Source organism: Anolis sagrei, chromosome 5 (genome assembly GCF_037176765.1).
Source record: "Anolis sagrei isolate rAnoSag1 chromosome 5, rAnoSag1.mat, whole genome shotgun sequence".
Classification (NCBI taxonomy): domain Eukaryota; kingdom Metazoa; phylum Chordata; class Lepidosauria; order Squamata; family Dactyloidae; genus Anolis; species Anolis sagrei.
In genome coordinates this window covers 60,589,754-60,602,290 of record NC_090025.1, presented here as the reverse complement: position 1 = coordinate 60,602,290, position 12,537 = coordinate 60,589,754, and the positions used below count along the sequence as shown (strand labels likewise).

Here is a 12,537-nt window from a genome sequence, read left to right as displayed (position 1 = left end):
CTCTGAGAGGAACTTTCAATGGCCACCCTATGCTAGTGCCACTGGGAAAGCGAGTTCTCAGGGCCCACTCTGGAGGAGAAAAAATGGAGGAGGCTTCTTCTGCCAGGGAGAGAAAAAGATGCCACAAATCCCCCTGCCTTAAGTATTTTGTGGACTTAATTCTTTCAGAAAATATCATCCCTGATATTTTCATTTCACTGGTTTTTCGTCTCTCTCTTCCCCTTTTTGTTTTTGAAAATTACATGAAAATAGCCATCTGAAAACTACAAATCTTTATGTTAACAGTGATTCTGGTGCAACTCTACTAGTTAGTTCTATTACATAAGATGTCTGTGACACCATCTATCTCCCCACCTTCACAAAGAGATTTACCAAAACTGAAAAGAAACAAGAGATATTTCCCCTTATTTTCATAAACTGAAAAAGAGGCTGAACTTTCACAGCTCTACAAGTATGTCCCAGACATTACACACATGCAGGCGCAGGAACATCAACGGTATTTATTTAAAATATTTTTTTTACCATGGAAATCTCATTTTTGATCAGTATTTCCCCCAAGAAAATAACATCAGAATTCTCCATATGAATACCAGTTACAGTCCAGCCATTCCAAAACAGTCTTTAGGTCTGCAAGTCTTCAATTTGCTTATTTAGTGAACGCCACTATCCAATTTTAGATCAGATTTGTTCTTGTCATTCTTCACAGAATAGATGAAATAGGTTAAGGTGTCCTTTTCATTCACTGGAATAGTCCGAAAATGACATCCAATTATCTGCAAGAAAAGTTGAGTTTTCATGAACATCCATTGTTATTATGCAGAGGGAGAAAGGAAGGAAAAAACTACTTAGCACTCGTACTTTAGACTTGGCTCCTAAGAATACAAGATGTTCCCCGGACTCTTAAGAAATGAAGAAATATTTTCCTGCCAAGAAAGAGACGTTTGTAAAATATGTATATGCATGGACACTCGCTGTACAAGTGTGTTTACATGTTTTGTATATCTACGATTATGCCATCATGAAGTTTGCTTTAAGAGCAAAAAAATCTGGAAAATACAAAAAATAAGAGGCGACCCCCTTCTCATCCCTATTTTTAGTTCACAGCATCTGATCTTGGAAGCTAAGCAGGGTTGGCTGTGGTTTGTACTCCAGACTCTGTAGCAGGTATAGGCAAACCCAGGCCCAGATACAGCCCCTTAAGCTCTTTTCTCAGGCCCTCATCTCTCTCACCATCCAATTTCCTTCTCTCTTTCCTTCCTCCTTCCCTCCCTTTCTTACCTTTCACTTTCTCCTTCCCTTCCACCCTTTTGTCCTTCCTCCCCTCTTTTCTCACTCCTTTCCCCTCTCTCGTTCTTCCTTCCTTCCCTTTTGTCTTTCCTCACTCCCCTTCCTCCCTCTCTCCATTCCCTTCCTTAATTATAATTTGTTGGTAAATTAAGTTGACACAAGTATTAAAAAAATACCCCAAGAATTTTTATAACCAAATGTAAAATGGCAATCTTTTTTTGTTAGGGGACAGGACTGACTTCAAAAATAGCAAATAGTAGCCTTACATTTGTTGTCTTCTATTACCAACTATTTTGGAAATAAAAAAACCACCAAGATTACTAGTCACTGTATAAAGTGTTTTAAAACACTGTTAAGGCCGCCAGGCTCACAGAAATGGAAGGTACATTGCAGGAGTGAGGGAGCCACATTTGCAAACTACACCAAGATGCTGAAGATTCTGAAGTTCCAAATAAACAAATCAACACATAAAATGCATCCCAATATTGGAAGTGTCTTTGGGGCACTCAAAAGCTGTTGGAAATAGCATCCTTCTACAAGCCTCCTATACTAGTTATTTGTTATGTATATAATTGTGATTGCTTACTATATTGCATTTGTGTATATCGGTGTGCAGTTTTCCCATAACTCTATGTTGTTTGAGGTGATAGGAGGAACTACGGACCATATGACCAGATCTGGGATTATTCAGACGGAGACTCCATTTTTAGAAGTCGGTTTGCATCAGAAACAATACAGTACAGTTTAGAAGTAAAGTCAATAAAGTAAAGTCAATGCTGCAGTGTGTAGTCAGTCTGTATTGAGTCAATGTTTAGTAATGTATTAGATGAAGAGAGTGTTAGTCTGTATGCAACAAAGAAGAGACTGAAACAGAATGCTTTAGAGAACTCTCAACTAATAAGAAATGTACCTATATGCTGAATACATGAAGTTTTAAAGTAAATCAACTATATTACTTTTAATGAAGACTACCTTTTTCTGGTCTCTTGAGAGCATGAATAGCAATATATTTTATGGGAGTAGATGATTTTTAGGCAACTGAAATAACACTTCTGAAGTTCTGCTATATATCTTATGCATTGGCATATCTTTGTTCCTAACAGTTCAGAGGCATAACCAGGTATATCAGTCTAGCAACTGAGAAACCTAATTTGCCTTGCATGAATACTAGTGGATATTTACCACTAAGGAGAAGATTCACTCAAACAAATATTTAACTCTTATCCAGAAGATCATACTTTACAAAAGGTCCCTGAAAGGTCATGCCTTTCCACAAAAAAAGCAGACCTTGCACAGCACCTGATGATCATCCTCTTTTCTATTACGTTGGGGATATCATTTTCCGAATCCCAAAGCTTTTCAATTTCACTGGAATACCTCAAAGGCAAATTTTAGACGGGAAAAACCCCAATTTTAATGGACTTTCCCCATTATTGCCATGTAAACTTCCTTATCTCTATCTCATATGCCTGGATCTACTGTAATTTATACTATCTAAGGCAGGGGTCCTCAAACATTTTAAACAGAGGGCCAAGTCACAGTCCCTCAAACTGTTGGAGGGCCAAATTATAATTTGAAAAAAAATATATGAATGAATTCCTATGCACACAGCACATATCTTATTTGTAGTGCAAAAAAACACTTATAAACAATACAATAATTAAAATGAAGAACAATTTTAACAAATATAAATTTATTAGTATTCAATGAGAAGTTTGGGCCTGCTTTTGGCTGATGAGATATGATTGTTGTTGTTGTGTGCTTTCAAGTCATTTCAGACTTAGGTTGACCCTGAGTGAGGGCCGGGTAAATGACCTTGGAGGGTGGTATTTGGCCCCCGAGCCTTAGTTTGAGGACCCCTGATCTAAGGCAAGATAATCTGTGAAACAGACTGCAAATGTAGACGTGGAATTTTGATACCTTTAGCTTCCCGAAGTCTTAATTCCTAACCCTGAATTTGGTTTTCAATCATTTCAATATACCAAGGTGACATTTTCCATTAGTTTTCCACCATCTCTCCTAATCTCTCTCCTGGATGGTTAAACACAGATCAAACCCCACTATGTGAAGGCACCACTACTTGCCTCTGTGTTCCTCCCTTGCAATGACATTGACTATTATCTGTCTTTCTTTTGTTCATTCCCCAAATCTGGACACATTCTCTAAAGGCTTCTTTCTGCCTCGCCTTTTAGCACTCGAAATTGTAATCATCTGCACTTCAGGAAGCTTACACAATACAGTATAGCACTTTTTCTTTGACTGAAATAAACGTAAATGGGAAAACACATACTTCAACAAGCTGTGCTTTGTTAAGTCCTGGTCTTGTCTGTAACTTGAAGTGCCTTTTGTATCTTCTGAGTGTGTTTACTTGCAACTGAAACAGATCAACCTGGAAAGAAAATAACAAGAGTTTTAAACACATCCTACATATTAATGTATTAGGCAGATGCTACCTGAAACTTTGTGTGATTTTCCCTCTTTTTATCGCATTGCAATGAGTTTTTATTCATTGCAATTCATTCCTCCCTTCCTTTTGTAAGAGCTTGAAGACCTGGTGGTTTCAACAAGTCTTTGAAAATGACCAGTTCTAACTCAACCCCACACATTGTCTAATACGGCCTTATTCTTCCTACCAATTACCCAGATTCTTTCCTCTAATCGGCCCTGGAATGGACAGCCACAGACCTAATATTATTGTTGCCTGCCATAGCATTGCACTTAATTCCCGGGGCCCCTAGAATTTTTGGGCTTGCACAAATTTTGGCCCGGCCTTTTAAATTTTTAATTGCCTTGAACAGGCAGGATTACTTTTAATATATGTATGTTATGGCAACAATTTTATGTTTATATTTTGTTTGTTAATCTTATGGTTATGTTGTTTTTACTCTGTATGTTTTGTGATATTACTTGGGAACCGCTCTAAGTCCCCTCGGGGAGATGGAGCAGTATTTAAATAAAGTTTTATATTTTATTATATATTCCAGCACCATTGTAAGTTTTACATAGTTATGGTTCTAGTAGAAGAAGACAATATATGACGACTGTTGTAAATGTGCCTGGCATAAAAGAACATACCACAGCATGAGTTTTTTTTTAACAATCTCAAGTACGGGCAGTCCCGAAGTTATGAATAAGATCGTTTCTGCAGGTCTGTTTTCAAGCTGAATTTATGTAAGTCAGAACAGGTAATTTTTTTAAAGTATAACTCCAGTAAAAATACATATATATTAAGCTTAGGATAGCACAGGGAAGGGTTAACATGCCTCTAATATTTGTATTGATGTCTGTTCCCCTGTTGAGAGGATTTCACCTCACTTTCTGTCCCTGTGGTAATTGGATTTTGAAAAGCATAACTTGTTGTGAAAACAATGGTTGGTGACAAAGCTTCAATTGGAGACACCTTTTCCCCATGATAACCCCGAGGGGTAGATTTCTCTCGTTTCCTGTTGTCTCTCCCCCATTTGTAATATCATTTTTAAGTCAGATATTTGTAACTTGGGGACTGCGTATACACAATTCTTGAACAAACGCTTCCTATTGCTGTGAATCACTCATATAATGGGAATAGCTTATTCCCATAAGCAATGTTCACTACGCCTTCACATTTCCAAATACTAATATTCACATCATATTTAAAGTCAAATAAACGGGTTCAAGAGCAAATCAAGACTGATCTCCCACTAGAAATTAAAATGACTGAACTTGGATGCATCACAAAATCCCACTATTCATTAAAAAAAGATTGATAAAGTTGAAGGCTGCGAGAAAAGGAAGGCCATAACACAGATGAATGGGCCCAATAAAGGAAACCATGGCTCTAAGTCTACAAGCAGGGCTGTTAATATCATGAGGTCTTAGAAGGTGTCTTTTTCATATGATTGCCTTATATCTAAGCCAAACAAACAAAAGCTTAACTATAAATGAAATCATGTGAACTTCCCGACATAACAAACATGGGTTGACCTCTTGTTGGTTGCTCCCACATCCAGATTCTTTCAGTAGTAAGATAATGAATTAACATATAGATAAATCCCACTGATTTATGAACCTACTCTAGTTAAGACTAACAATGGGATTTAGGCATTACGGTCCTATGTGAGATCCAATAGTAATTAATGCCCCATTAATTCACCCAATTACTCTAGAAGAAGTACCTTATATATTTTAGTATAAACTGAGTTTTCAGCCCCCTTTTAAGGCTGAAAATGCCCACTTCAGTTTATACTCGAGTATATTATTTTACTCTATTATTATTATTATTATTATTATTATTACATTTATTATTTTACTCTATTTATTATTATTACTAAACTTACTATTTTACTCTATTTATTATTGTTATTATTGCATTTATTATTTTTCTCTATTATTACATTTATTATTTTACTCTATTATTGTTATTACATTTACATTATTTTACTCTATCATTAATGCATTTATTATTTTACTTTACTGCTATTATTACTACATTTATTATTTTACTTTATTATTATTGGAAGGATACATAAGCACATTTACATTGCAGAAGGTTAGAATAATGGTTGGACAGTCTTATCTTAAATTACAGTTTTATGTAAATATTTAAAAACATTTAACCTACTGATGCCACAATTAATATAATTTTATTGATATCTATTTTTTTTTAAATTACCAGTTACTGCTGCATTTCTCACCCTTGGCTTATACTCAAACTAACACGTTTTACCAGTTTTTTGTGGTAATATTAGGTGCCTTAGCTTATATTCGGGCTGGCTTATACTCGGGTATATACGGTATGTTTATGGAGAGATGAATTATCAACTTACCTCTGGAGTATCAATGTCTTGTACTGGCGAATCACCATCGTCGTCGCTCCCTTTTCTCTTTCTTCTGTTCCGGACACTTTGAATCAAGTTTTTGTGGAAATCACAAATATAAAGATGCCTTGCCTACGGGTTTAAAAATGACAGGTTGACAATGAGCAATACTGCACCATGTTTGGGTGTTACGATTTCCATGCTATTCCAAAAGATAATCAACAATATACATATATCAAGAAAAACAACTGACATTAGTCACAAACACATTAAATCGCATCCCAACTTGTCAAGAGAATACCTGGTATGTTAAACTGGTTAGGCAATGCAGCCACCATTATTCAGGAAATGGTTATCTGATCCCAAGGCAAACATGCCTTATATAGGAGGCAGAGATCAAGATGCTGGAGTAACATAAATCTAAGTCCTCCCCTCACCCAAGGCTTCAATTATCTCAAAGCTCAGTAACTTTGCCACTTCTATAATACGATTTAACATGCTAAAGGTCAACAGCAGCATTTCCCACTTCTCAGACTATTACGTCTGTTTGGATTAAAAATCCAATATCTAATGACCCACTAAGATGACGCTGTGAGCAGCAGTTCCCCTTCTGACAAGGATTCATGAATGTGGAGGAAATTCAATACATACATTTACAAAACTGGCATTGCAACTATAAAAAGAAAAAGCAAGTTCCAGCCAGAACACGTTAAGAGGAGAAACCTAACCATTTCTATGTGTTTCTACTGCAACCAACGGGGATTACTGGTGAACATGTATTTAGAGCAGTACGTCAAGCCTCTAATCCAAAACCCATTTGCTGAAGGACAAGATTGGACTGGATTCTGCCAAACAGAAGAGTAAAAATGCAGAAAATGGGACACAAAGGATGTGTCCTAAATTTACCACCACATAATGTATAATGCTGAGAGAGCAAGCATTACTAAAGGTATACCTACAGTGTAGAATGAATGCAGTTTGACACCTTTTTAACTGCCCTGGCTCAATGACTTGGAGTTTGGTGAAGCACCTTGTAAAACTACATCTCTTATGCTTCCATTGCAGAGAGCTAGGGCAATTAAAGCAGTGTCAAGCTGCACACACTATACAGCAGCATATCTCAATGTGGTGTCAGAACCCCTGAGGGGGTCACGAGGGGGGTGTCAGACCATATTTCTGATGGCCTTGGAAACCTCTTTAGCAGAGAAGGCTGAAGATCTCTTGCCTGTCCTTCTCTTCCTTTTTGGAAACAAACTGCAAATCCTCCCAAAAGAAGCCTTACTACTGTTCTCTGGAGGTAGGTGAACTACATCTCCCCTAAATATTGTCAACTCGTTCCAAATCCCTCCTGTATTTTCTATTGGTTATGGGGGTTCTGTGTGGGAAATTTGGCCCAATTCTATCATTGGTGGGGTTCAAAGGGTTCTTTGATTGTAGGTGACCTATAATTCTCAGCAACTACAACTCCCAAATGGCAAGGTCTATTTTCCCCCAAACTCCAACAGTGTCCACATTTGGGCTTATTGAGTATTCGTGCCAAGTTTGGTCCAGATCCATCATTGTTCGAGTCCACAGTGCTCTCTGGATGTACATAAACTACAAATCCAAAAGTCAAAGTCAATGCCTACCAAACACTTCTAGTATTTTCTGTTGATCATGGGAAGTTCTGTGTGCTAAGTTTGGTTCAATTCAATCGCTGGTAGAGTTCAGAATGCTCTTTGATTGTAGGCGAACTATAAATCCCAGCAATTAAACTCCCAAATGACAAAATCAACTCCCCCCACCCAACCCCACCAGTATTCAAATTTGGGTGTATCGGGTATTGTGCTGAATTTGGTCCACTGAATGAAAACACATCCTGTGTATCAGAGATTTACATTACGATTCATAACATTAGTAAAATTAGTTATGAAGTAGCAACAAAAATAATTTTATGGTTGGGGATCACAACATGAAGACCTGTATTAAGGGGACGTGGCATTAGGAAGGTTGAGTACCACTGCTCTACAATATAAATGCACGCCAAGGCCCCATCTATACTGACCCTTTAACACAGTTTGATGCCAGCTTCAAGCTGCTGTGGCCAGACAACAAACTTCCACAAAAGCATGTAAAAGAAAGCCCTTAATGTGCTCTGTGGTTTGTGTTATCACCATCCAGGCCACAAACTGGTTCCAGGATTTCTGTACAGCAAAACCACTATCTTCAATGAAGATCTGAGACTGACACCACTTGAATGGCCAAGGTTCAAGGCTACAGAATCCCTGGAGTTGTAGTTTTACAAGGTACTCTAGCCTTCTCTGCCAAAGAGTGCTGGTGCCACAACAAACTACAAGTTCCCAGGATTCCATAAGGGAGTTACAGCAGTGTCAAACTGCATCAAATCAACAGTATAGACATCAGAGCCCCCAGTGGTGCAATGAGTTAAACTCTTGTGCCAGCAGGACTGAAGATCGACAGGTCGGATCCAGGAAGAGCATAGATGAGCTCCCTCTGTCAGCTCTAGCTCCCCATGCAGGGAAATGGGAGAATCCTCCCACAAGGATGATAAAACATCCTGGTGTCCCCTGGGCAATGTCAACAGCCAATTATTTCACACCAGAAGCGACTTGCAGTTTCTCAAGTCACTCCTTACACAAGAAAAAACAAACAAACAGTATAGACACAGCCTAATGAACCTAATCCCACTGTATGCAAATGCGGCATGATTTGTGTGCCAATGATCCCCAAACCTCTCCAAATGTGCTTCCAAAGCCAGGCAACCACAAGACTTGTTTTGTTCTGGCTTTGCAAGCACAAAGTATTCAAACACCAGCCTTTCCTTCCGCATAAAGGCCATGCATAAGCATAAGCCAAGCAGGCGGGTACTCCGCAGGTTCACGTGCCCTGACTCTGGGAACGTGTCTGTTGCATTTAGGAGTGTTTCTCTGCTTTATATATGTCTTAAAAGGAGCAAAACCACCAGTGGAAGGCGGGGAGACCTGGCTTTTAGTGGCGGGGCTTAAATGAAGTGCTGGAAGAAGGGCTTGATGGCTGCCAAAAGGGGAGAGAGAAGAGACGATGCGGGTGGGACGGACGTGCAAACACTGCAGCAGCAGCACGAGGCGGAGCAGGAAAACAGAAGCACGCCATGAAAGCCATATATATGTGTGTGTGTATGTGTTGTATGTATAACACTGTCTGCAAAGAGAAAGGAGAGGTTGAGATGCTTTGGTCTTCAGACAAAATAACACAGTGAGGAATGAATGTAGTTTTAACATCACTTTGTGGAATGTACGGCGAGAGAAGGCTGCAGACCTTGCAAAATTACAACTCCATTATATTAAGGCATTAGGGTGTTTCAATTATGAAAGGTAGAGGCAGCCTATGAGAGCAAGAAAAAAGCAAAATAACATCAAAGTAGCAATGCCATCAAGGAGGGAGAGAAGATGACAAAGAGCAGGTTTTTGCCGCGTCAGACATAAACAGCCGGATGCGGAATGAGATTTGCCCCAAGCTTTGGGGGATCCTATCTGCCAAACTCCTCATTCCTTTGCTGCATCTCTGTTTCCCTCTCAAGGAATGAAGTGGAAGGAGACTGTGGAGGGAAATGGGACAACAAAAAGTCATCGGGATTGGGATCGAAACACCTCAGATCTGGAGAAAGGACCCCCCTTGGAAAGGGGAATCTCTCTCTGTCTCTCTCCTTCCTCCATTGTGGCGGGATGGCTTTTGTTGCCTTCCTGTCTGCACTTCTTTGCCGTCCTGAGACATGAAGGAGGAGGGCGGGAAGTGAGAGACAGAGAGAGAAAGGGAACAGGCGGATGGCTTTGCACACTTGTTTTTTGCAAGGAGAAAAGAGCCGCAAAGGCAAGGAGAATGAGGCAAGGCAAACTTCAAGGAGAAACAAGGCGATGGGAGGAAGACTGCGAAACTGCACAAAGAACAAGACAATGGCCCCCTCCATAGTGCCAAATAATATAGTTGGAAATTGCATTGAGTGAGTGTAGACTCAAATAATGACTGTATACCAGGCATGGGCAAACTTTGGCCATCCAGGTGTTTGGACTCCAACTCCCACAATTCCTAACAGCCTACTGGCTGTTAGGAATTGTGGGAGTTGGAGTCCAAACACCTGGAGGGCCAAAGTTTGCCCATGCCTGGTATAAATAAGAAAATAATAAAACTTTATTTATATTCCGTCCGCTCAGGCGGATTCCAACATACATTCATAAAACAAGCAAGTCCCAGCATTACAACCTCAGAGAAACCCACAACACAAAAACAACATTGCAACTTAACAAGACTGGTTGTATGGCCAGTGGTGGTAATTGGGCCAACACGGACCAACAAAGCCAAGGTGTGAGATAGTTCTCAACCAGAGGCCCAGTAATGATCTCTCATTGTCTATGCAGTTTCCAACAGTTATTGGCCAGTGCAGATGGGATTAAAGTAAGCAGTGAAAGGCAATAAGAAGTGCAAAGAAAATGCAATGAAAATTTCAAGAGCAGACACATAAAATCCAGATGCTGTGCTTTGAACTGGATCATATGGCAGTGTAGAGACATATAATCCAGTTAGGATAATCTGGATTGTATGTGGCAGTGTAGAAGCGGGACCTGAGGGCCCTTCCAGACAGGCCTACCTCTCAGAATCTGACCCCAGGTTTTCTGCTTTAAACTGGACTATGAGTCCACACTGCCAGATAATCTGGGATAAACAGTAAACCTGGGATCAGACCCTGGGATATGGGGAAGTGTAGATTCAGCCTTAGGGCCCTTCTAGGCCAGCCCTTTATCCCAGGATCTGGTCTCAGGTTTTCTGCTTTAAACTGGATTATATGAGTTCACACTGCCAGATAAGCCAGGATAAACAGAAAATTTGGGATCAGATCCTGGGATATAGGGCGGCGTAGATACAGACTCAAGGCCCTTCCAGACAGGCCCTTTATCTTAGGAACTGATCACAAGTATTTTTGCTTTAAAGTGGATTATATGAGTGGGCGCTGCCAGATACACTGTACACTCAGAGTGCCACCAATTATCATGCAGTGCGGACACATATAATCCAGTTTAAAGCAGAAAATCTGGAAACTTGGGATCAGATCCTGGGATAATAGGGCCTGTCAGGAATATAACAGTAGGGGGGGGGGGGGAGGCAGTGCAAACTGCCCAAAAATAGAAAGAAGGCCGTGCAGTAAACGCAAAAGCAAGGAGAAAAACAATGCAAAGTGGAGAAAAAAACAATGCAAAGTGGAGAAAAAAACAATGCAAAGTGGAGAAAACAATGCAAAGTGGAAGACAAACAAGACAAAGTCTAAGCAGCATATAAGGCAAAGCAGGCTGCAAAAATGACCAATCCAAGTCGAAAGAGTTGGGGGAAAAAGCAAACTTCAAGGGGAACAAGTCAAAAGTGGGTGGGAGGAGATCAAAGCAAAGTCTGCAAAGGAGGGCAGGCAGGCACAATAACTCTCTTTTCCTGACCATGTTCTAGAAGCATGCTCTCCTGACGTTTCGCCTACATCTATGGCAAGCCTCAAGCCTCAGCCTCAGGCGAAACGTCAGGAGAGCATGCTTCTAGAACAACCGAAAAACCCAGTGATTCCAGCCATGAAAGCCAAGACTCACGCTCTTGTCCAGCTCGATCTTGACCTTCTTCTGGGAGATGCTCTTCTGGATGCGCTTGCTGAAGCTGGCGTTGCCCGCCGCCCGCCCGCACCGCTCGCCTTCCTCCCTCAGGCAGCACACTTGGCCCGCCCCGGGGCCCGAGCCAGCCGGAGCCGCCCCCGAAGAAGCAGACGGAGAGGAGGAAGAGGAGGCCACCGAGGAGGAGGCCATGCCCAGCCCGGGCGGAGGAGGAGGTGGAGGAAGGGGCAACGGAGGAGGAGGAGGTGGCGGCGGCAGAGGAAGGGCTTCCCCGGCATTGGCAACCAAGGCGGGGAGCGGGGCTTCTCCTGGCCCTCCTCCTCCTCCTCCTCGGGCCACGTCGTCGGGCCCGAAGCCATTCATCTCCGCGCTGTGTTTCGACAGTAAAGTCATTCAATACGGGGGAAGGCGTGTGTTGGTGCTGCTTGCTTGCTCAAGGCGAGACCCACCGCATTCCCTTTCCCGGCTTCGTCGGAGGGATATCAATCACCCCTTGGGGCACCGCGCGGCACTTTCCAGCACTCCTCTCCCCATTGCAGCAGCAACAACACTAAACCCCGGTAGAGCTGGCTCTGTTTTCCTCTCTCTCCTCTTTCTTTCCCCCCTCCCCTTTCGAATTCTCGCTATGCGCTCATGGGAAACGTAGTTCCTGTCTCTGTTTTTGCAGAAGGGATTAGACGCCTTTCAGGACTACCAATCCCAGAATGCAACGCTTTGCGAGATGTAGAAAAAAAAGGAACTCCTCCGCCGCCTCAGTGTGGTGGTGTATTTACAAAGCGGGCTTGTTTGCGCGCGCGCAGGCAGGCAGGCAAGGCTTGCGAAGGACACGT

The 12,537-nt window shown here is 41.4% G+C and overlaps 1 protein-coding gene across 1 annotated transcript; it reads right to left on the bottom strand.

Moving 5' to 3' along the window:
• Positions 1-486: 486 nt before the first annotated feature.
• SAP30 (Sin3A associated protein 30) lies at positions 487-12,328 on the bottom strand. Its single transcript, XM_060778704.2, has 4 exons — positions 11,690-12,328; positions 6,093-6,215; positions 3,578-3,676; positions 487-773 (listed from the first exon to the last, which is right to left on the bottom strand). Exons 1-4 carry the CDS (start codon positions 12,098-12,100, stop codon positions 651-653), a joined length of 756 nt encoding a protein of 251 aa, XP_060634687.2. The 5' UTR covers positions 12,101-12,328; the 3' UTR covers positions 487-650.
• Positions 12,329-12,537: the final 209 nt, after the last annotated feature.